Source organism: Ciconia boyciana, chromosome 1 (assembly GCF_034638445.1).
Source record: "Ciconia boyciana chromosome 1, ASM3463844v1, whole genome shotgun sequence".
In the NCBI taxonomy this organism is placed as follows: Eukaryota; Metazoa; Chordata; class Aves; order Ciconiiformes; family Ciconiidae; genus Ciconia; species Ciconia boyciana.
The window spans coordinates 46435775-46461010 of record NC_132934.1 but is presented as its reverse complement, the minus strand read 5'-3'; the positions used below and the strand labels follow the sequence as shown (position 1 = coordinate 46461010).

At 36.1% G+C, this 25236-nt stretch overlaps 1 protein-coding gene across 3 annotated transcripts in view; it reads right to left on the bottom strand.

Annotated features, from left to right (window-relative positions):
• The window catches only part of TMTC2 (transmembrane O-mannosyltransferase targeting cadherins 2), a 259847-nt gene that overhangs the window by 31095 nt on the left and 203516 nt on the right, over nt 1-25236 (bottom strand). For all 3 annotated transcript variants that reach the window (XM_072864568.1, XM_072864577.1, XM_072864586.1), the window contains exons 9-10: nt 14530-14611; nt 575-689 (exon numbers count right to left, since the gene is read on the bottom strand). In XM_072864568.1, the coding sequence (XP_072720669.1) occupies nt 575-689; nt 14530-14611 (197 nt within the window). The remainder of the gene's footprint in view (nt 1-574; nt 690-14529; nt 14612-25236) is intronic.

Here is a 25236-nt window from a genome sequence, read left to right as displayed (position 1 = left end):
TTTTATTCTATTCAGATAGGAGAAAAGAATTAAATATAGGACTACATTTTAAATCACAGATTCTGATAATATCATTAAGTGCTCCTATGAGTCTCAAAGTCATCATTAGCCTGGGAATATTTAGATTTCTAATTATCGCAGTGTTCCCTACTGATATTAACATAAAATGTGATATTTTCAATATTCTCTAGTTACATCCAGATCAGAAATATGGTCTATTATTTGCAGTTGCTATCATCCTAAATTTTTAAAAATCAGGTGAAAGGAAATCCTGCAGAAGGTTCTTCACAAAAGAAACACTTGTTCTTGTATGCAAGCAAAAAGGATTACCTACTTGTGAACAACAGAAGTTTTAAAGGTAAGAAATTATGAGATAACACATAGAAAATTAGAAATAGAAAGTGCTAAATCCTGCAACAGTTTCAATCCAACTCTTTATCTTATTAACAATATTGAATTGTTCAAAAGAGTTGCTGGGCTTTAATAAGAACTCTGTGTAAGCAAAGGCCATAAAGACTGTTTTCCTCCAAAAGAAGGGGGGAAAATCAAGTAAGGCAGATGTAAAAGCACTAACCTGAGCATATGGGCTGCATTGAAAACAACATCAAATTCTGTATTATCAAGTTCAGCTGCTTTTTTTGCCATCTCAGCTGCTTCTATCAGGCGGGATTCTTCTAGGAGGAACTGACCTGCAATGGAGTGCATGAACGTGAGCCCACAGAAAACAACCGATAGATAATACTTCAGAGAATATAGTTAGGAAACGGTATTAAAAAAAAAAAAAAAAAAAACAACACAAAAAAACCCACAAAAAAACCCCAACATGTCTCAGATTCAATGTTTAGTAATTTGTTGATCTGCTCTGTATTTCAATCTCTTTAAAATGTAGTAAATATAGAAAAAATGCAATAAATATGACAGATAATATCTAACTGCAATATTTGCAGAACATATTTATGAATAGTGAGAATGATACAGTAAAACTCAGCCATCAAGAAACAATACTCCCAATCGCGAAGAAGCCTACCATTTAAGAACTTGCCCTTCTGCCTATACACTGATCTTCACTTCCTCAAAACAAAATGAAATAAAATAAAATAGCATCTACAAATGAAATATATTCCCATTTTAAAAGCACATCTCAAAGTCACATAAAAGTATATTTTGTTATTTATATATAGAAACATATTTCTTGAGCTTTAGAATTATAAATGATACATTGCTTTAAAATTATTATATATATGTATATCTTGGTGAACTGGTATTTTACCACGTATTTCAGTAACACTAAGAGAATCACAACAGGCAGCTTTTATAAGTTTCCTACATGATCCTTACATTTCACGTAAAAAAATATAAGATGGCTAAAATCAAGTGAGTGAATTTTTACAAATGACATTATCATAATCATTAAACAAAGTTAAAACTGAAAAGATTGAATAATTTAGCATTAACCAAACTTTAACTAAAGTACAGTAGTTTCAAAACAAAACACATAACAACTAGTAGAACTCTATAAAAATGAGTTTTCCTTTGAAGAAGAGGAAAAAAAAAACCACTTTGGAAGGTACCCAAACCACCTTATTTCTGCTCCTTTTAATGATTTTTTCACACCTAATTTGTAAAATGTGTTATTTTTGGATCAAGGACTTTTCAAAGGCTTTCAGCCGTCTAGACTCTGTGTCTACATAACTTTATATTTGGAAAAGCTATCTTAAAGTATGGTGATTATACATTCCAGCATCCCGTCCTTCCGTTTTTTATCTTACTTGTAAAGTAAGATCACTCAACCAAAAGTCCACCAAGCCATCACTGGCCACAAGCCTCTTCAGGAACAAATTATTTCCTCTTAGGGCGAGGGTTTTTCTTTTTTTCTTGCCTCCTTTCCTCACACATTCCCTGTTACTTACATGCTCACTACATGCACATGCAGCAAATCCACTTAACCAGAGCTAGCAAGTGATGCTTTGGTACAATGAACATGTTTGCAGAAGGAATTATCTCAATACAGAAAGTGATTAAAGACAGCTTTCCTAGCTTTTTCCTTTCTCTGTGGATACATTTCAATTTAGCATGAGATAGAAGATTATTTACTCAGACAGCCACCTATATCTTAGTTATTCAGATCTGCAAAAAGTCTTGGAAAAACATTCAGGTGTCCTTCTGCATTCATAGCATAACGTTTGCTTGCTTTAGTTACAACCACACTCTAATATGTGCCATCCTTTCATGCATTATGATGCTTTGTGTTCATTGTTTCCAGAAACAGATAATTTCCAAAAAAGGCTTTCTCACACAGAACAATAAGTAAATAAATAAATAAAAAGAGAGAAAAACATAAAAAGAAAACATATGAGAACAGTTTGGCTCATAAGAAATTCATTTGTCTTCAGAATTAGAAACCATTGCTTGAGCCATTAATGGAAGTCTCTTATGAAAGGAGAAAAAATGTTGACAAAATCTACAAGTTTGCTCTTTTTTTTCTCCTTCTTTTTTTTTTCTTTTGCATACCACATTGGGGTATGCCTTATATATAGCAGGACAAACTCAGATATTAATCTGAAAGTTCTCAGACAAGTAAATCTACCAACTACAATAGACAGTTCATCTCTCTTGATTTGGGCTGAATTCCTATTTTCTTTACATTAGTAATACATTAGTAAATGGATGTACTATTGATACATGCAGCTAAGGGAAAGAAAGACGACCTTTTAGACTTCAAGACACGGTGAACATCCAAGATCATTCTCAAAAAATTATATACTTAATTTAGGAAAAATATTTTGCAGCTTAGAATTTAAAAATAATATCAACTGGTCATTAAGCTAATAAGGAGAAAAAACCTCTCATTATTGTCATCAATAAAAATTACTCCAGGGTTTTTAGGGACAGATCTTTAGAAACATACCTCTAGTTTTCTGCATGAAATATTTAACACTGAAGCTCAATAGACATGTTATCTTATGTATATTTATAACTACCCTTAATGTAATAAAATGTAACTGATACATTCTACTTCATGTGACATAATCAACAAATTTCTTGACTTTAGATTCATTTTATTAAACAGTAAAATACTTGCACTTCATCCATGTAATTTCTAAAAATATAACATTATTGGAAACCATTTCAAACCCACAGTAATGGTTTACTGGTGCTCTTAAGCAACACACTAGGTTAATTCTTAGCTCTTTAAGAGGTCTATAAGATCAACATATACTGAAGATATTATGAAATTCATACATGCTTTAGATTTCTACAAGAAGTCTAACTTAGAACAGGACAACATTATATATATTTACTGAAAAGCAAGTGCACTGCTAGATGCTTTAGTTAAAAGCTTGTTTTTATTGTTTTTCTAGGACTTTGGCTACATACATTCCACTAGTCTACATGGACATGTCAAAAATGTCAGCAACAACTCTAAACTAATGTTTTAAATTGTTAAAACCAGAATTCGCTCTCCATTTACTACTAGGTCTCTAGAAAGTATCTTTATAATAGGATTATTATTTTATATAACATATCAAAGGATTATCTTTATTACAGGATTACCAAAGTTAACTAAAAACAATTGCAAGTACTGCATGACACCAGCCAAGTACGAGTAAAACTTTCACTTCTCCAGAAAAGAAAATTCTAGGACTGTGCATTACCATAAACAAGTCTCTCCCCTGTACTAGAGGTGGTAATAACAGTGGAAGTAACTCATGCTGAGTGGGTAGGTAGCAGATGATACATAGCACCCTCCTGAAACCGACTGTAGCATCCTTTACACCCAAACCCTTATAGGATACTGACTGCAAACAAGAGAGAGGAACACCCTGTAACTGCCCTACTCATTACCTGAGTAGAGGTGATTTAATCAGAGGCTACTGATTAAGCATTTCCTTAATTGGATGGGCTGTAAATATAATTGACTGCTACCTTCTCAATCCAGTGGAAAAGTCAATACCTGAGTGTACAGATGTGTGGTGGGTTGTCCCCTGCCAGCATCCAAGCACTCAACACAGCCGCCTACTCCCCACCACCCCAGCAGGGTGAGGGGAGAAAATAGGAAGAACAAAAGCAAGAAAACTTGTGTGTCAAGATAAGACAGTTTAATAGATGAAGAAGAAAAAAAACCCAAACCAGCAAAAACAGCAAAGTGAAGGAAATTGCTCACCACTTCTTACATGTAGATTTATGCCCAGCAAGTCTCCAAACAAAGGCCACCTCACAAGCCAAAACCCCTCTTCTTCCTCTACCCCAGTTTTTAATCACTGAACATGATGTTATAGAATATGGCATATCCCTTTGGCCAGCTTGGGTCAGCTGCCCAAGCTGTGTCCCCTCCCAGTCACCTGCTCATCCTCAGCCTACTCGCTGAGGGGGCAGACTGGGAAAAAGAGAAAGCCTTGACACTGTTCAAGCACTGTTCAGCAACAGCCACAACACTGGTGTGTTATCAAGGCTGTTTTAGCCACAAATCCAAAACACGGCATCATCCAGGCTGCTATGAAGAAAGTTAACTCTGTCCCAGCCAGACCCAGTACAAGGTGGAAACTTTCAGTTGAGAATTGATTTGCCGAGTTCTCCTGAAAGGCAGACTAATTTTATTCACACATCTAAATTTAATTTAAAGCACCTAAGTAGAGATATCCCATTTTGAAAACATTAGCCACTGTTCCTTTTAATATAATATACTAAATTCACACAAGAATGAACTCGATTGGCAGTTTACTATTGCATTTTCTTCATTAAAAAGCAGACTTCTGAACTTTTCCTGTCAAAGACATAAAGATGTGTTTTCCCAAGAGAAGAGCACTAGCAGGGCAGAATATTGGCAAGGTGTCGAAGGTGGATCGGAAGGTCTGATACACAAGCCCCTGGATCCAGGAACCACTTGTGTGGGTCTAAATTTACATGCAGGATTTTCTCCTCTGACAGGTAGCTGGCAAACCACATGATTTATGAGACACTACCCAATATCACATACAGAGCTTTCTTATTGCAGGTGTCACGGCTCTGACTCTTGCCAACAACGTAAATTATGGTAGCCTGATTGTTTTTTGGAATCAGAGCCAGCTTTTGAGAAAACAGCTCTCTAGAAGCTCTGAATCCCAGATTTTCCTTCTTCATGGAAAGTGTATTTCTCATTACTATTCTTCTAGAACGGGATTGGGAAATCCACAGTCCAGGTTCAGGTGTGATCTTCAACAACATTGTTCTTTGCCTGGAACAACTTACTTTTTTAAACACGTTTCCACCTTTCTTGCTAGACAGCACAGAGCTGAGTGTAAATGTGTAGCCAAGAGTTCTCAAGACCTTTGACAGCAGAGAACTGATTCAATACTTCACTATCCTCTTGTTTTTCCCTAAACTAAGATATCTAAGCATCAGAAAGAGCATAAAAGGTGAAGAATCCTGTACCTACAGCCTTGTTCAAACTTACTTTTTCTTGCAAATCATCAACAGTGTTTTTGAGTCTATATTTGACCAAAAAATTTTGAGGAAATATATGCAATCTACTGAAAAATAAGATAAAAGTATATATGTAATTTAAACAACAACAAAAATTTCCAGTTCCTAGGAGTTGGAAAAAAAAACAAACTTATTTTCATCTTCTGTCAAAATTTTTAACAAATATTCATCCACAGAGATGAAAGCATACAGCTCTCCATCCTGTATAATTGTCTCTCTAAAATGATCATGAACATTTGTAAAGCATTTTGTTAAGACATGCACCAACACCAGTTTAAAAGCCATACATCTGAATTGGCAGTTCTGCTGCTTTATTGTAATATGAAAGGTATTAATTGGCTGGGATATGCCTGTGTGTAAGAATGTTTTATGTTCAGAGCACAAAGGCATTAGTGCCTTCCTCTAGAATAGGTTCAGCTATTCCCTACAGGCACTATGAGCTTTTATTTTACTAGATAAAAGTGCAAGTTGCACCAATCTTTCTTTAATTGAAATGTTCTCTCTCTTTTGCTCGCTGGCAAACATTCAAAGGTACTTTGTACCACAACAGAGTAGGTTTCTGAAATTGCTCATCTTGCTACTGCTGCTTTTCAAAAGAATCACTTTGAACGTTCTCAGAATGCTGTTGGCTCTGCACTTACTCAACTTCAATGACTTACACTTGTGTCCTGATATCTTTAGTAACCCAAGCAAAACCGGGTAAACTACCTTCTGAATAAGAAGGGAAAAACTTCTAATCCACCATAATAGGGAACAGTTAGCATTTGCTTCTTTTAATATATGTTTGTCACCACGTCTTCTGCATCTTATCCTCTTCAAAAGAGTTTTTTCCTTCCATGGCAGCAACTTAAACAACTCTATTAACATGAAAAGTGGATATATCAGGACCATAGACTCAACTGTCAAATCTGTTTATTATAAACTTCACTATAAGTCCTTTTGGCACACTCAACATCGAGGATTTGAAGCTGAATATTTGTTGGTGCTTTCAAAGCATTTCAAGTTTCAATAGAAACCAAAATAGGGATCGGGTTCTGGCTGACCCAATGCATTGTGTCCATCCCTGAAGCACACAGCAAGGCTACAAGATCCTGAGAACTGAACTACATTCTCACTGGCATGAGCAGAATCACCACTGAAGTCACCATCAACTTCAACTCTGCTGTGGCAATGCAGAGCAAAAGAGCAGATGCAACCAGAGATTTCTGAATGGAAAATTTCAATAGCATTCTGTGGAAGAAATGAGAGGAGAGACCTTGCCCCCGACTTGATTTCCAAAACTTTTCAGGTGATGAATCAATGTTGCAAGATGCCAAGTCAACAGACATGACCTAATGTAACTGTTTCCTTTCAGAGTTTCAAAACAGATTCATTGGCTGTGAATGAGCAGTTCCCAGAGCAAGGGAATGTTTGCTTAAAGATCCTGCTTTCCAGGCCTGTTTAGACAATTTCTTGCTGAATGTGTAGGATGTGACAGGGGAAGCAAAGAGAACTTACATCAGGATCACCTAGATGGTAGCAGCATTTCAGTTTGTTTTGCTGCTCTTTATGTCCCATTCCATCTTTATCTACAGCTGTTCTCTGGCTTTCTCACTGGAAGGGCTTTTGGGGAGTTTATCCCCTCAATTGGTTCCCATGGAGAAGATTATTCCATGCAAATAAAACATATAGAAAGACTATGCAAGCCAGTGGGTGCTGCAACATCAATATATGCACTGGCTTGGAAAAATCTTTTTTATTAGCCTTTTTCATTGTCTGAAAAACTTATCTGTTACAGTTGTGCTAAATAAACCATTGGACGTCATCCAGAGCATGACCAGAGATAAGAGAGAAAATATTGAATTGCAAGCCTTTGGGACTTGATGACTGAACTTGTGATCACATCTGGATCACTGGAAGCTCTCACTAAAACAAAAGATTAATGACGAAAAGATATAATACAGACGACTTCATGTTTTACAAATACTAAGGAAGATACTGGACCCTATGTCATTCCCCAGACACCTGGTGATGTATAAGGTTTGGAAAAGTGAAATTTGGATGGGAAAGCACCATCCAGTTGCACTTTTGTAGCAGCTACATGCTATCCCTTCAAAAATCCTCATTATGAGATTGCACTCATAGGTCAAAACATATGATCATTAACAAGAAGTCTCTGGGGTTGTTCATGACACAGGCTTTTTCAGTTCCTGCAGAAACCCCAAATTTTGGCAACATGAAAGAAGCACAAAGCCACATTTCTATCCCTGTCTCTGATCTGCAATTTCTATACCACATCTCTCGAGCAGTCTAGTATATTGTGCTGAGGAAGCAGAGTCAACCATGTATTTGAGATGTCAGAATGATTAGATTTAAGGATAAACTCAAGGGAAGAGCCAGAAACATGGAAATTCCACAGCGTTTAGGGTCACTGACCTAGCTTGTTTGGAAATACTCCACTGCATTCCACTTAAGTGATTGGTTCTAAAGGGAGTTTGGAATAAATAGTAATTATAGTGGTTTGTAATACTCTTCTTTTAATGTTGTGTGATAGCAACAGCCTAGAGAACAACAAAAAGGACTTGACAATTTATGTACATATACCTTTGTACACTCATTATTCACAGCTGCCAAGAAAACCTCAAATGACTTCAAATTGGTATATTCTTTTGAGTAGCTCAGTTTCTGGTATATTCTTGTTTGGTTTCAATCTGGAAGTAAGAAATACTGTCTCTGTTAATAGTATCTGAAGATTTTCTTAAAGTTATTGGAGAGAGTTCTGGGAGCGGAAAGGTCTGAAGTTTAATGAAGTCCGTCTCACAGAACTGAACGCAGTCAGTTACATCTCTTCCTGTTTTGGGTCTAGGAATCCTGTCTTCCTGGAATTACATTCACTGATATTGTAGGAGGAAGTAGAAGCCATAGTCCAAAGTCAGGATCTTAATTTGATGGCACTGTATGCTCAAGACAGAGAGATCCTTCCTCCAAAGAGCGCATATGTGCTATGAACATGTGTTATTTGAGTATCATAAACTTGTTTTATAGTTTCCTACAAAATCATTATGTATTTAATGTTAGGATTTCCAAAAGACTTAAAATGGCAAAAAAACTTTCATTTGCTGAAATGTTCATAAGTACATATTGGGAAGGCTGGCAAAGTGACTTAGTGATGGACATGCTACATCTGGTTGGCTTTGACCCCATCTCATCAAGGAATTTAATTTCTCAATACATAGTCACCATATAGCATCTGGTGTTCCCAATGGAGCAGATCCATGCACTCTGATTTATTTATCATTTGGCATATACCTCATTTAGCTAACCTGTCTGTCAGAAATGGACAATTCATTCACTGGAATTCTGGATTGTGAAATCAGTTTTATTCATTTCATTGACAAAGATAAAACTGACCTTCCTGTGGACTAGGGTGACATTTCTTCTCCACAGGCATAAAACTCTCTTGAAGAAATGAGTAAGACTTTGTTACTAGGTCATAGTTGATATTTCTCTTTCTTATCAATACAGATCTGACATTTTATTTTTCATTATAACACTGTTTTCTTCATAAGATCTTTTCCTTAAATATATGGGAGGGGAAAAAAAAAAAAGGTTTCCCAGGCTGCTTTTCAGGCAATGAAGAACAAAGACACAAAGCTCCGGCACTGTGAACAATGTGACTACATGGAAATATTATAAATACATCACACCTAAGAAGAAAACTGAATGCACATCTGTAAACATACGTAAATTCTCACACTCACTAACACATGTAAGTGTATGACTTAAAGACTGAAAAAAATGGTGCTTGAAAATCCACTGCTATCATATTTCAATTACATTTATTTTGAATCTTAAACCACAGCAGTTAGAATCCATTTTCAGGCTGGGACTTCGGAGTGGTAAAGCAGTCATCTTTGGAGGCAAGACAGATACAAAGTGCTCACAGACCCAGGTGAAAATTTAGGCATCAAGAAGGGCTAAAAGTTCTGTGCTGAACCAATGATTAGAAAGACTTGGGATGAAAGTGAAAAAATAAAACCAGCAGTTAACAAGTTAAACTTGTGTAAAAAACCCCAGATAATATGCGAAAATCTATAAAAACAACAACTAAATTATCACAAATTCAAAAGTGAAAGATAATGTAAAAAAAACATTAGAATGTTTGGGAACATGTTAATCTGTTCTTCCTTCAATGAGAGTATAGCTAATACGCTTCAGTTTTACCTAATCTGACAGCACGTTTTTAATTTTGTTTTATATCTGTAACTGGGAATGCACTGAAAAAGGCAGATGATCAATGTGAATTGCCTAATTAAGTGAATGCATAATTAATCTAATGAGAATAATCCGGTTTTATAATGAAAAAGGAATCATTAAACAATTTAGAGTTATTAGAAACAATGTATTATTCAAAGGAAACTATTTTAAAAGGAGGTCTCAATGGTGATTAATAAAACAGAGTTAATTTGAACATCCTGTTGGGTTCTAGACTTCCCTGTTCCAATTAAGCCATTACAAACGTGAGGGAGGAGGGACCTCTCTGTACACACATTTATCCTGAAACCTCACTCCTCCTTTCTCTCTCTCTTTTTTCCCCATTCCATTTTCATTATGCTGGGAGAGGTCATTATATGCACTTTAAGAGGCATGGTAGCAAAAGCTATTTTTAGTAAATAAGTAAAATGAAACCTGCTCTAGTGGTGGTTTTTTGTTTTGGTTTGTTTTTTTTATTTAAAACAGCAAATTATAAAGGAAATAAGACAGTTTTGGAGGTAAAATGCACAACTTAAATTTCACTGTAGCTTTATGGGTTTTTTGTTTGTTTGCTTGTTTAAGTGAAAGCTAGTACAGAAAGCCTTCAACAACTTCAAACTCCTCAACTACACTGCATCCTACTAGCCATCTCAATGAAAAGATACCAAAGAATTTATTTTTGTTTCTTTTTAGACAGACAAGCACTTAAGTATTTCGCTGTTTGAAATTAATCTCATCTCTCTGCATTGACAAATTGTACACAGAATCTTTCTTCAACTTCTCAGCCAGGCTCAGTGCAGAACAGAAATGGGAGATCTGTAATTCCTTTCTGTGTGGTTAGTACTGTATCCAAAACTAAATAAACTCTGGGCCCTAATGTCACTGGTCTCACCTGGCTGAACATTTCTATGTTTGGCACACTTGTTAGCAAATTTGACTTACTGACTCTTTAGATGCCAACATGTTCTTAAAATATTAATACGAACATTCCTTTGGAATTGGTTAGTTCATAGGTATCTCTCTGTGGTTTCTCAGATTGATACTTGGATTCATCTCACCTGACCATAAGCATTTAATCGAGGCACCTAGGTTAGAAAGAGTCCCCTCTATGGTCAGTGGAGAACATTTCAATAATGTCATCAATCTGTTGATGACAGAAGACACTGAGGTCCTGCAGGATCCAAAATGGCATACTTGAGTTAAATGTTCAAAGTGAAGTGGGATGCATGAGAGCCAATATTCTGAGTAGATGTGGGTAGAATATTTTGAAGAAAACTTTCCCAGAGAAAGCAAAGATGGAAATTAAAAAATAAATAAGCATTTATTAAGTTCAATTCAGTTTAGTGAAAACTGTTCACTTTAAATCTTCTTTAAAAACTGCGTATTAAAGATACCCAATTAAAAGCCTCAAACTTTAAAGAAGCATTCAAATCTAGTATCTGAAATAATCTTCTCCAGTGTTTTCATTTAAAAACATGTAGGTTGTGCCACATATAAGATTTTCATTGCCAGAGAATTAAAAAAAAAAAATTGTACTTCACAAAAAAATGGTGCTTCTGCACTCCTTCCTCTGCCATTTTTTTCTTCCTCCTGATTCATATGCATTTTCTCTCTTTCATCTGTTAGGTGTTTCTGGTAGCGTACCATGTATCTGAGTAGCTTGCATCAGATCACCCATCAAGATCACATATTGGTAAGGCAACGGTTCTTCACAAAGTTCACATGTTCAGATAAGTGGCATATGAGAAAGAAAAAGGGGAAAAGAAGGAGAAAAGGGGAAAAGAAGGGGAAAAGGTGGACAGGTGAGCAGCTGCCTGCATTTCAGCCTGAGAGGGGACTGCCACCCTCTCTGGTCACTAGAGCAAAAGCCACTTCCCCTTATGTCCAATGAAGTGGCATCATGTCTGCAGTGTGAAGGGATTTATATCTCTTCAGCTTTTCCACTAGTTCTCCCTTCAGACACCTCCAAGCATAATGAGTTTGAGAAACACTGCTTTAAACCTAAATCCACTGACATCCAAAGCCAGCAAAGTACCTATACAAAACTAATCATAACACTAGCTCAATCAGAGAAATGTGTCGTGGTGGTGGTATCCCAAGAAGCAACCATGAAACTGTTTGCCTCTCTCCAAACTTTCATGCGATCAAATAAGCTGACTCTTGTACCAAATCACATCGTCTAAGAATAGCTTTGGCTTCAGGCCTGAATTAAAGCACATTATAATACAAACATAAGCCTCTTAAAAGATACAGAATATTGACAATTTTTCCTGATAGCTCCAAAAAAAGTCTAAAAGGTTAGAAGTAAAAAAGAACATCTGCACATCCTGGGAACACAAATTATAAGTGTGTGCATGCACGTGCACTTGGAAGAAAATCTTCAGCCCATTTATTCCTGCTACTCCATCAACACACTTTTGTGTCCCAACTGACCACTCTTTTCATTTGGCTGTTCCACGAGGTATGTGGTTTTTTAGGGCTGATGCCAAATATTTTATTCTCTATTCCAACACCTCCATGCTGAGAAAAAAGTAACCTCTAAGATTTACATGCAAAATATGGATCTATTTCCCCATAGTTTAACGCTTGGCATATAGGATATGGACTGTACCTGTGACAAGGTGCTAAAACAAATTAATGAGATGTAAAGATAAAGCATAAAGTGTTCACTGTGTAGTATTTGGAGTGTCCCTGGTAACATACACTACAGATTCCCGATCAATACAAGAAATAGGTGGAAGGGAAAAGGGAAAGAAAAGGAAAACAGAAAAGAAAGGGAAAAGGGAAAGAAAGAAAAGCAAGGATAATTTATGTCAGATTTTACAAAGTCCTGTGCTCAAAGTGACCAGGTTTTGAGATCACCTGTACTACAGAGACACAGAAGCCAAGCAGAAGTAAACCGTCTTTCCCGTAGCTACTTCGATATAAACATGGAGTAACATCACTGAATTTGGTGAGGTGATCAGAAGTTATACAATCAAAACAAAAGATTTCACCTGCATTCAGTAGAGCTCTCTGTGTATAATACTCCATGACAGAGTCGTAGTGACTAGTATAGAGAACCTTTTTGTGTCTACAGTCCTTCAGCATCACATTTTACTATGCTAGTATTCCAAACACTGACTAAATTTTGCCCTTCACTCCTAATCTGCAGAGCAGAATCTCACTTATGTTGCTATAATGACCTCTGCACAAGGACACAGAAACTACTTTCTGTACCTGTGACACAATAAAGGAAAAATTTGCTAAAGTTTTTAGGGCATAATCTTAATTAGGAAACAATACACCATTTTAATATTGTAGTCTGGTAATGAAGTAGTCAATACATCAGAGATGAATGATGATTTCAATAACCTTGCTTTTAGTTTGTAGGGCACTTGAAAATGACACAGAGGGAATATTGCAGGAGAAGACAGGCAAGTTGATGAAGTAATGAGAGAGAAAAAGAAAAAAGTCTAGACCTGTAATAAAATATACACAATCATAACTTCAGTTGCCAGGATGGATTGTTGAGACCTACCTTTGAATTTCTATGCAAATAGATTTCCTAGTAAGTAAGAATAGATTTCTTAATAACAAGGGCTGGAAGGGGATTGAGTAGGATTTCAAGAAACAATCTGCTGCAACTTTTCCTCATTATCTTGAGATATCAACTATACTTATATCCAGTTGAAATAATAGAGCTTACGTGCACAAATACCCCTACCAGATTTACCTGTACAGGCATAAATAGAAGACAAGGCCACTAACTGCAATGGTCCATAATGCAAAATAATGCAGCACTGGGCTACGTTCATTTAAATACCATGACATGTTCTAAATAATAATGTATGCATTGATTCTGAGAGCCTAACATACAGAACTTTACACTACATAGGACCAAACAGAAATACAGCGTGTGAGCAATTCAGACAAAGGAATCAGAGAAAATAAAAACATGGTTATTATGTGAGATTAATTTTCCCTTTTGGCCACTCATTTTCATTTATTTTACATTTACCAGTTAGAATCAGAAGAGGAAATTAAAACAATATACAAAGATATATATAGTATGCCTGTGGTTCCCTACCTTCTTCCTTAACTAAGATGAAATTTATTACTTCTTTCTATATTTTCCAATTGGGACTACATAGCTTGCATTTTTAGATTTGTCTATTATCAGCTTTAAAATACAGTAAGAATTAGTCCATAAAGTTAAATATTTTTGGTTCCTTGGGACTAATCACATCTGGAAATATTTTTTGCACATCTAGCAAAACCAATCCAAAGTTATAAAGATACCTTCAAATTAACTGTGTGCTTTAAACACATGCATGGCTTAGTATGACAATGGTATAGCCAACTTGTCAAAACCTTTTGTAATACTTATCCATTTCAAGCCATGAAGATGCTGGGAAGGAAGTAGATGTAAGGCCCGTAAGTCTTCAACAAAAAGCAGACACTTCGATATATAGAACTCACGCACACTAAAGTATAACTTGTAGTTGCCCACCCACCGGCAGCCAGCGAAGTTAGGCCAAAACTGTTAATAATAATATTCCAGGCCATGAAACTTCAACATATGGCAATAGTCACCTTTTTTCTTTCCCAGAGAGGCAGCAATATTGAAATTCCCCTCACAGGAGGAAAGCTATGCAAAATATGAAAATCTTCACCTCTCCCTCTGCAGTGATTAACAAATTGAAATGGAGATGAAGTTATACATGGCAGATTAGTTTCTTTCCCTTAAAAGAAGGTTATTTTGCCAGTAGCACTTTCCAAATCCTTAATCACTCAGAGAGATTAACAGCAATCCTGGAATATGTGTGGAAACCCTATCTATCCGAAACGTACCATAATGCATGTAGCAGTTTCCTTTGGTAGGATCCAGCTGAATAGCCTTCACGAAGTACTTTTCTGCCTCACTCTTGCGTCCCTTAAAAAAAAAAAAAAAAGGAAAAAATTATTTTAACAGTGTGTCACCATGGAGCGATCATGTACAGTTACTATTTCCAAATTCCAGGCACTAGAGAAAAACAACTACTATTATCACTAGACTTAACCTAAGTAAATATGAAAGTTTAAGTGTTACAGTAAGTTTTGTGGTCAGCTACTTTATGCTGCAGATCTCCAGACTGAGGAAGAAATGTGTCCAACATCGTCAATGTCCAAGAAGTAAGGAAGTGGTAGAAATGTATTGCAAAAAATATTGTAAAGGGCTTTGGGTGAACATCAAGCTCCATGCTACTTTTCTGGACAGGCATCAGGATGAGCATTACACAGACCCAAGCTAAAATTGGAAGGGAAAGTAGGAGGGAAGCTTTAGTCATGCTCTTAAAGAAAAAAGGGGGGGGAGGGAGGAATGGGAAAAAAATGTTTTGATTCTATGACATCATAGAATCACAGAATATCTCAAGTTGGAAGGAACCCATCGAGCCCAACTCCCTGCTCCTTGCAGGACTACATAAAACTAAATCATATGACTAAGAGCATCATCCAGACACTCCTTGAACTCTGACAGGCTTGGTGCCATGACCACATCCCTGCAGAGACTGTTCCAGTGACCGACCACCCTCTCAGTGAAGAACCTTTTCCTAATGCCCAATATGACCTTTCCCTGACAGAGCTTCATTCCATTTCCTCGTGTCCTAAATAACACTATATACACAGCCAGCAGTAACGTCACCACAAACAAAGGTGTATAAATAGAAAATATTTCTGATTTTAATGTGGGAAGTAAGATTTCATCAGAAATCAATTCTGTCAGCCATAAAACATAACTGAAATAGAAAAGGTAATTTTTAAAGACAATGGTCAATGGTATGATGAAACAGTCAGGGGGAAAAAAAAAAACAAACAGAAATGATGGTAAAAGAACAGACATGCTTTAAACCACAGATTTTCTTATCACTGAAATTATCAAGCCACTGAAGTTGCATTATGGTATACAAGTGCCAGAGCAGATCCATTAGTGGTTGTTACTCTTTTCATGAAGAAAACAGCAACACTGGATTAGCCTAGTCTGATACTCAAATACAAATCACCATCAGCTATTCAGTAAGATACCTGTGACCTGTTTATCCCTATCCCCATGAAATTAGTTGCTGCGGTTTGTATTATAAAATAGAAGGCCTCCAGAATAAAGAACAGTTAAGCTTAACCACAGTGGAAGTGCATTGTGGTCTGCACCTCTCAAGGTTGCCTTGAGTGTTATTTCACAGATATAAGCATATAGGCTTTCTCAAGTTTTGTGGTCTGGAAACAGACATTGCATATATCCTGCACTATCCCACAAGTTAACATAGGAATAACAACAAGGTCTGTTCATGATTACAGCTGTTCCAGATTCTCAGTATGTCCCTCAAGGGCCTTAGAGACAATAAAATAAAGAGAGAGAAAGAAGTTGTGCAGCACACCAAGAACTATATCAAGACCAGGTTCCATCAAAACCAACACAGAGGCCATACTTCCAAGAGATCATCCTGGCAGAGATACAAGCAGGCTTATCATTTACAATATTCCGGTTTCACAAAATGAATGTTCATTGGAGGTAAGAGTTTAGCCTTATTATTTAGTAAACTTTATTTGGTAAACCCATATACCTTAAAACCATATCCACATGGCACAAGGCTCCTGTTAACCAAATGGTGCAACTACATCATAGACTACACTATCTTATATTGCAGTGCCTCTCATCCCTGTTTTTAAACAAAAAAACAAAAAAAACCCCACAAACAAAAAAACCCCACTAAAACCAAAAAAATATGACATGTAGCCCAAACTGATTTTTCCTCATCTACTAGTGCAGTAAAGACACATCTACAGATTAAATGCAATTTATTTTTTTTTAAATAGCATACAACCACAGTTGAGAACAAAAAGTGAAGAAGAAAATAATCTCCAATTGAAAACACAACGTAAATTTGGGTCAGTATAAAATAATTATTCAAATTAAGATAATTGGGGTGATGGGGGGGAGAGAGGGTGATAGTTAAACACTAAATTTTGCACTCCAAGGTTGGCAATCTTAGTCTGGCAAAAGGTACCACAACATATGTAAGTCCAGCCTTGAGGCTTCAAAATGACCGGCACCAAGCATATGTATCACTAATACTGACAGAATTAATATCTACAGATTTTGCATCATTGCTTTTTTTTAACAGACTAACATCATTAGTTTTAGCTGGTTGCATGCTGTCTCTATGTCTATTTCTAGAACATAAAAGAACAGTTCATTGAATACGGTCACAAAATATGTAGCTTCTGCCTACAAAACTATGACTATAAGGCCACAAACATTTGTCAAACATGATTCATTTTCATTTACTGGGATCACCAAAATACATGACTGCTCTACTCTTTTTGGCACTTTCTAAATGGCATATTGCACTCAAGTTCAGGCCAGTCAGGAGACCTGGAGTACATAATGATGACAGGTACCAGCATACATAGCATCAAAGGAATGACTGTGGTATTAACAAGCTCAAATACTCATTAACAGATAAAGAGGAGAAAAATCTTACATTTTATCACCCAAGACATAAAATGATCTGACTACAATCAGCACAGCTACATTTGTTCATGCTGGCCATCATTTTCATATATCCACATTTGTCAAAAATTAAAAAAAAGAATGAAAGCATTTTCTCACAGAATGGCATTCTGAGGAACCTTGCATCACACCATCTAAAATGTCCTCTTTGGTGCCATCTGTCTGCTACTAAAATGTCAATACCTCAGCACAGATTTAATACACCTTATTTTCGTGTCAAATGATATAAAATCCAATCACTTGACAGAATCAGGCTATTTCACAATTAAAATTTAGCATTTATCATCTTTTTTCAACTATTCAATGTACACCTTAACTACCATAACAGAACGTACATATCGTGTAGCTAGATTAAGACGGCAATCCCTGTCATTGTCCTTTCCCCACTGTATGTGTTCAGTGTTAAATAAAACACATGGCATAAGGGAATAAAATCCTAACTTTTAAAGAAAATTCACATAATTGTTTAAACAGCTGAAAAATACTGATTTGGTGCAGGAAAGCATTTTGTGTGCATGTTCACCATTGTGTGTACTGACCAATACAAATGCAGGCATTGAGAGCCACTGGAAACCTCCCAATTTCTAGCAGCAGGGTGTGCAGTTGTATATGCACAACCACATGCTTTGGCAATTTTACAAAGCAAAAAATATAAGTTTACAACTGTATGCTAGCAGACTTATTTGAAGGATAAAAAAGTTATTCATAAGATTTTAATGGAAGGACTTGATGGCTCTAAGGATTAATAATGGGATACAAAATACCTTTCACCTGTTGGTCAGCAGTTCACATCCAGTCCAGGTCGGTAGCTAATGAAAAGGTGCTATCTGACAGCTACTGGTTTGCTCAGGAGAAATGAGTGGGTGGTCCTAGCCCAAGCCCTAATGGAGATCCTCTGCACAGATGTACTGGCATATTTATGGCTTTTCAGTGCCGAGACCAATGAGACAGAATCATAAAACAATGAACAGCAATCTCATTGCTGGGGGAAAAAAAAACATAATGAAGACAATTCAATAATCGATTTGGAAGACTGTGGTGATATTCTCCTTACTGGACCTGGACCTTACTCTAATGCCTATGATGAGGAGAAACTTTCAACAGTTTTCCATTAATAAAGAAAACTTCATTCCCCCCCCCCCCCCCCGTGCCTAAATAAAGATGAATTGCCCATGATTACCACCTTCCAGCAAGACTAGTGAATTTAAAAGGAAAAAAGTGAATGTAACTGACACATGGGTCTTATAACCTAGCACGCCAGTTGTCCTGGCTTTCGGAAATACTCCACTCTCCACAAATCATGCAGACTACAAATCAGAATGGCTGGTTGCTTGCAGTTTTGGAAGCCAAACAGTTAAGTGTTTAAATATGAATTCAGGAGCTTGATTTTTAAGTCCAGTTCTCTGTAGAAGTTGACTGCAAAGGTTTTTTTGTTTGGTTGGTTGCTTCTTCCCTGGAGACCAGGACAATGGATCCGACCTTGTTAATATGGTCAGACATACTGATTAACTGGGCTTTCCTACAAAAGACTATTTTGATCACCACAACAAAGAAAAAATAGCTAGATAAGGGCAGTTGATGCATTAGAAGATGACCCTGTATTTATCCTTAAAATATTAAAAAACTGAGGACAAAACTACTGTTTTTATATCCACCCCAAATTTTTCCTGACTCTGCTGGGAAACTGTGCCAAATTCATGTTGAGGCAGCTGTTGTACTTCAGGCTGCTGGAGGCCCAAGGACCCTGAGATGCTAGTAAAATTGGAAAAGATTAATACAGCTGAGCAGCTCTGAATAACCCTCTTGTGGAAACCATGATGACACAGTGGCAACCAGTAAGGTGGTTCAACAAATTCGGTGGTCTCTGCAATTTAAATCAACTTCATGTTTCATAAATATTCATAATTCTTCAAAGTGTGCAAGGGCTTAATCAGTAGAGCAGAGGCTCGACTTGTCAATACAGTTTTACCAGCTTTAACTGGTAGTAATGTTATTGCATAAGGAATTCAATTTGTGTCACAAATGCAGTTGACTGTCATTCCTCATATCTGCTCAATTTTTTTTGGCAAGCATTCACATTTTTTAATAAAAGGAATTGAATTATGAAAAGATTTCTTAATGGAAGATTGATTAAACTGCAGACACTGAATAAAAAAAAAAGATTATTTTACATATTTCCTTCCTCCTCTCTAGGACATTTTAAATTCACAGAGAGACTATGCAAAGATAGTAAAAAGGCCTGAACTGAACTTGTGACTTCATTTCACTTTTAAGTTATTGCAGACCTGCAGATCTGTTTCATAACCAGTCCCTTTTGCCTTATAAAAGTTGTCATGAGACAGGCAAAACATAATTTAAATGGTATATAACTGAATAAATCAGTGATAAAGTCTTGAAAAGGTCTCAGTTAGCTGGACTAAAGAAACAGGAACTAGAGAGTCGCATCTTACAATGAGGTCACTGACATATGCAAGCTCCCCATCCCTCCTCTAAACATTAAGACTTAAGAAATGACTTTAATATCTAGTATTTAGTAGCTAAATAGATGGCTTCTTCTTTTCCCCTCATTTTGCTGTTATTTCTACAATTCTTCCTTCTTCACTCTGAATTACAATGTGAACACCTTGCACCATAATTTGTATGTGAAATGATAGTCCCACTGAAATACATGGGACTTGCATCAAAGGTCCAAAATTTATCTCAGTCTCTATACTTCCTGTGCAGCAGAGAGAAATCTTGCCTCTTCATCTCATCTTTATCATAACAAAATAAAAACAACTGAGCATGGCAGAGAAGCAATGACTTCTAAAGGTTAACATCTGGCCCAGAAAAACACACACACGAGGCAAGATTTGTAATGAGAAGTGATTTGTAGTGAGAAGCACCATATATTTCATTAGAAAAACAAATAGTTGTGGGGGGAGGAGTTTACAGTAATGCAAAGCCCTTCTTTGCCCAACTTCAAAACTTCATTTTACTAGCCCAGTCAGTGGGCTTGTAAAAGATGCTATCTTTTCAAACAAAGTTTTCCTCTCTCATATCCTTAGATGATCACAGTGAGAAACAATACTGTTACTAGTACTGATCCTCTCAAGTTTTGGCTCTCTAACAACTTCAAGAACATGAGAATATTATTCCTCTTTGGTGTAATATATTAATCTCAGTGTATGGGAGCAAGAATTGGATTACTTTGGAGGAAATTAGGGTATAAATCTGTATCTACTAATCCATGACAATGCACCATATACTAACCTTTGCCTCATAGTAAATGTGAGGCAACTTTCTCATTATTGTCCAATGTGATGCATTCACATACCCTTGGCCCTGAGATTGTGACTCTCCTTCCCAGTCATTTCACTGGACCAGGGTCCTCACACGCAGGTAAGTCTATGCATACTCCTTGTGTAATCCAGTAAATTACTTTTAGAAATAAGCCTTGGTAGGATCAATAAAATGCAATGTCTTGTTTTAGTTTAATCCTCTGTTTGCACCATAAGTGGTTCATTTCTATCTAAATATATTGTTAGTCCTCCTTCAACCACAGGTGGATTTTTGTTGACTAAAAATCCATCTACTAGCCTGACTGAGATTCTACTGAAGTTGGTGTAATTTCTTCTATGAGCCAAAGTTATTTTAGAGAGTAATAACATAAATTGGGTTCTTGAGTCTACATCTATGGGGATGATTAATAGCATGATAACCAGAGAGCTGAGATTTAAGCATTGCCCGTTGACTTTGGTGGGAATCCACTGGAGCTTAAGTATTTTTGAATGTGCCACCAATGCTTATACATAGGTTTAGGAATCTAAAGCACAGCTCATAACTTTACTGGCTTGGGGCATGATTCAGAGCCTATTAAGGTGATATTTTCTTCAAGTAAAGCAGTATGTATCTGATTAAGCAAAAATATATTAGAGCTATTTGACATCCATCTTCTTGTTTTATGGGTCTCATATCACAAAAAGCATTCTTGTTTTATTAAAGCATTCAAAATGATATAAGAAAGAAATATAGGCTAGGATATTTTTTTTCCCTTGAAGTTTTTTTGGTTGTTTTGTTTGGGTTTTTTTTAAATACATACCCATTTTTTAGTCTTTCTTTTTGGGCAACTTGAAGTCTAAAAGGAATTTACCTTGTTATGTAACTGTTAAAACCAAGAAAGATTGTGTACAGTCTTAAGTAAACTTTTAAAGAACAGATTTCATTCGACACCTTGTGATTTATTTACTGTCTAGACCTATATTGAAATGTTCACCTCAGCCATTAAGCTTTACATTATTTTATATCAAGAATATGTAATGAAATGTTAAGTAAATTTCCATGTTAGACACTTTCTTTTCCATTCAGTATTAAGCCACATTTTATATTTTCTGATAAAAGTAGTGTATTAATATCTACTCATATTTCACTGGCCAGTCAGTAGAATATAAATTCACTATCTCCACATACTGTTTTCACTGAGTCCTATGAATTTCTTCTAGCTAAATTTGGCCTATATCATGCATTTTTCTACGATTACTGACAAAATTACTACACACAGAGTAATAAAGGTGACTGGCAGCTATATTCAACCATGTAGCAAAACAAAAAGATCTCTTTCTTTCATGAAAGCAGTTCATCCTGTGTCGGTGATGTTTTCTACAACAAGCTTTACATTTATGTTGAGTAAAGTGAGAAGTTTAGGGCTCTCCTTTTCCTGTCTACAGGAAGTTAGAAACAAGATACAGAAGATGAGATCCCTAAAGGAGTTTAGTGAGGGGTTATGTGCCTAAATATCTGCTCCAGAGTAATTTACCAAATAGTTAGATGGATATGTTATATTTAAATGAAAATACTCTGTTTTGCAATTAATTCTGTTACATTTGGCATGTAGCCAAACATATGTCCTAAGGGGACTGAAAAGCATATCTATGGATGCAATACTTATGGCATGCAGCCAACCTCAGAAGAAATACAAGCTCAATAGATGTCAGCTATTGAAATTTCTGTAGTTCGGAAATCCTGACATTCAGCCTGGAGGTGTTAATGCTCCAGATACACCAGATAACCAACCCTTAAAAAAATAGGGCTTGTGGTTCTGAAGTCAATAAACATGACTTTCCACGTTCATGTTCCACATTTAAGAAGGAAACCCACTCCTCCCATCCCCTATGAGCAAATTACTTGTAAACTGGAAACAAAAATGAAAACAATTTCTAATATTTTGCAAATTTCAGAACTAAAGCCAAACTTTGTGCTTGGATCAGTTTTAAGCCTCAAGGGATTTCAAGTGGCAAGAAAAATTGTAGTGTGTCAGATTCCACAGACAAACTGAATACACGACAGAAAAGTAGCTGTGGCTATTGCGTGGCTTAACTTGACTTCTTAGGGAGGCCCTTCTCAGGGATTCAATGTCATTTATACTTTATTATGATGGGAGTTTAACTGAAATATCCAATTTTCATTAAAAAATTCTTCCTAGAAGTGGTACTGACAGACAAGGGATTTAGCCTCCCAAAATGAAATATCTAACAGCCTTGCCCATCTAATTAAATTGACCCATTCAGAAAATGTCTTTTCACAGATTAAAGATTTCTATATGTGTAGCCATTTATTATTCCCAAAAGAAGTGTTATTAAAAATATATTTTTTTGTGTTTTAAAGGAATTGATTACTAAAAGAAAGGATGAACTGTTCTAGAAAATCATACCTAAATATAACATATAGCATTTCAATTGCTGTGTCTTAAAAACAGTCACGATTCTTTCGACATCATGACTGTTCTACCTCATCCCTGCTTTCTTCCAATTTGTGTAAATCTAGAGAGACAGAAAAAGAGCAGCAATCAACCAGTGACATAAAAAATGACAATATGACAGAGCTGTCCAACAGAAATGCAACTTTCCTTTCTGTGCTGGAACATAAGCAGCAAGTAATTACAGAAACAGTAAATGTTGAATTAGTCTATTCATTATTGCACTATGTTCCCCTTTTCCCCTGCTGTCCCATTTCTTTCTGTTCTTACTACCTTCCATTTATTTCTATGTTGTCATTTATTTATATTTACTTTGAGATGACTTTCAAGGACTACACAAATTACTGAATACAGTAGGGTATTTGATAGTGGGATTCTGAGTAATTTCACAACTAAACAAAAATGGCAGGATACCTCTCTGCCCTTCTGTTTGTCAGGAACATAAGCTACAAACAACTGCAGGGAAAAATATGGCCACCCACTGAGGAGGGAGCATTTTGAAACTTTTAAAAAGTATTTAACTTCAGTGTTGATACTTGAATGTCACAATCCTGTTTCTTTTATTTTAATCCAAAACACTGGCAGTCTCTATCATGTCTATGTCTGCTTTCTCCCCATGCTCCTTTGGAGAAAACATTTAAAAATAAAATATTTTAGATTTTAGGGAATCTTCTAGGGTGATTATTACTGAATTTAACATGGTTTGGAGCTATAACATAGAAATTTTACAAGGCAAAGTAAATTTTTCTTACAGCTCTTTGGGTGATTTTCCAAGCCAGTAAAAAATAGGGGATTAACAGCACTGTGTGGTGCCGTGTAAAATGCAAGAAAACACTGTGTAATTTTTTCCAAAGAAATACAGCAAAGCCTGTAATTCCTAGATGCAACACGCTAAATGTTACAATATGGGGCTGCCCCTAAGTACTTTAGCAATTATAGGCACTACTGCAAGCTATGAGGGGTGGTTTGTGGGCTCAAGTTCACTCAAAACAGATAAAACAAAACTTCACAACAGATTTATTTATAATTGAAATAAAGCTTCTCAGACTAGCGTGCTACTATAACAACCATCCACTGCCTGATGGCAGAGAGGCGAGCCATTAGGAGGGAGGGTTTCTTAGTCTTCTCTTTAAGAAGACTAAAGTGACAGGAGAAAAAAAAATTAAAAGCGTTACCTAGAAATTATTTTTTTTTAGCGTGATAGCCAACCCTTTCTCTTCTAGAAGGTCTGCTCATAAAATGGAAAATGAATTACAGCACATGCTCAAGGCCTCACCTGGCACTGTCATTTTTGACAGACTCATTTTTATCTTAGAACTGGGAGCCTTGCAATTTTAAAGCCTTTTACACAAATTATGCTTTTCTTTGTGATATAGAAATAAATTACTTAAGCAAGGGATGAGGCTCAGATGCTGTGGTACCAAACTCCCATGCTACTCGGAGATTGGCTAGGTCAACTAACATGTCACATTGACAAATAAATTTCTCAAGTAATTTATGCAGCTTAACAAGTTAAAGATAAGAAAAGCACTTGGAAATACATGATGCTAAAGCACTGCAGTCCTAAACAGCTACATGTTGTTTCTGAAAAATAAATAATAAAAAAAAGAAAAGCACAAACTTAAGCCCCAGACAACTGGCTATTTTCCAATTATTCTACTAGCTGAGCTACTAATCATGCTTTTCAACCGCCAAATGATGCTGTTCTAATACATTTTCAGGAAAATTGTAGCTTAGTGAGCTGCAATTTTTAGATATGAACATGTAACATTATCCAATATAGGGGTTAGGAAATACTTGTGACTTATGATATTAGGTAAGAAGACTGTACATTCATTAGCTATTCCTCTGGAGCTCTTAAGTTGGTCTGTTTTTTTCTGCGTATATAGCAGCATGCCCAAGTCCACCTGGCATTTCTTTTATCCCAAAAGACCTAACAAGCTTCAAGACAAATATTTGCATTAAAATTAAAACAGAGAGAATTGTTTTAGTACTAATAAGTAATTTTTTACTCCAAAGGTCTTATTGCATGCAAATTAGAACTATACCACTTATGTATTTCAAGAATCAATGACAAATTAACAGCTATTTCTGATTTGGGTTTTTTTGGTTGGTTGGTTTGTTTTGTGTCAATGTAAATTACAGGAATTACAAGCTGAACAGCATATTCTGAGTTTTACGAATGTATCTTTAAAGTTATTCAGGAAGCAAACTTTACTGAGAATTTTGTGCAGAAATACCATGTTTAGTATTTAGAATTATTATTGATGGATAG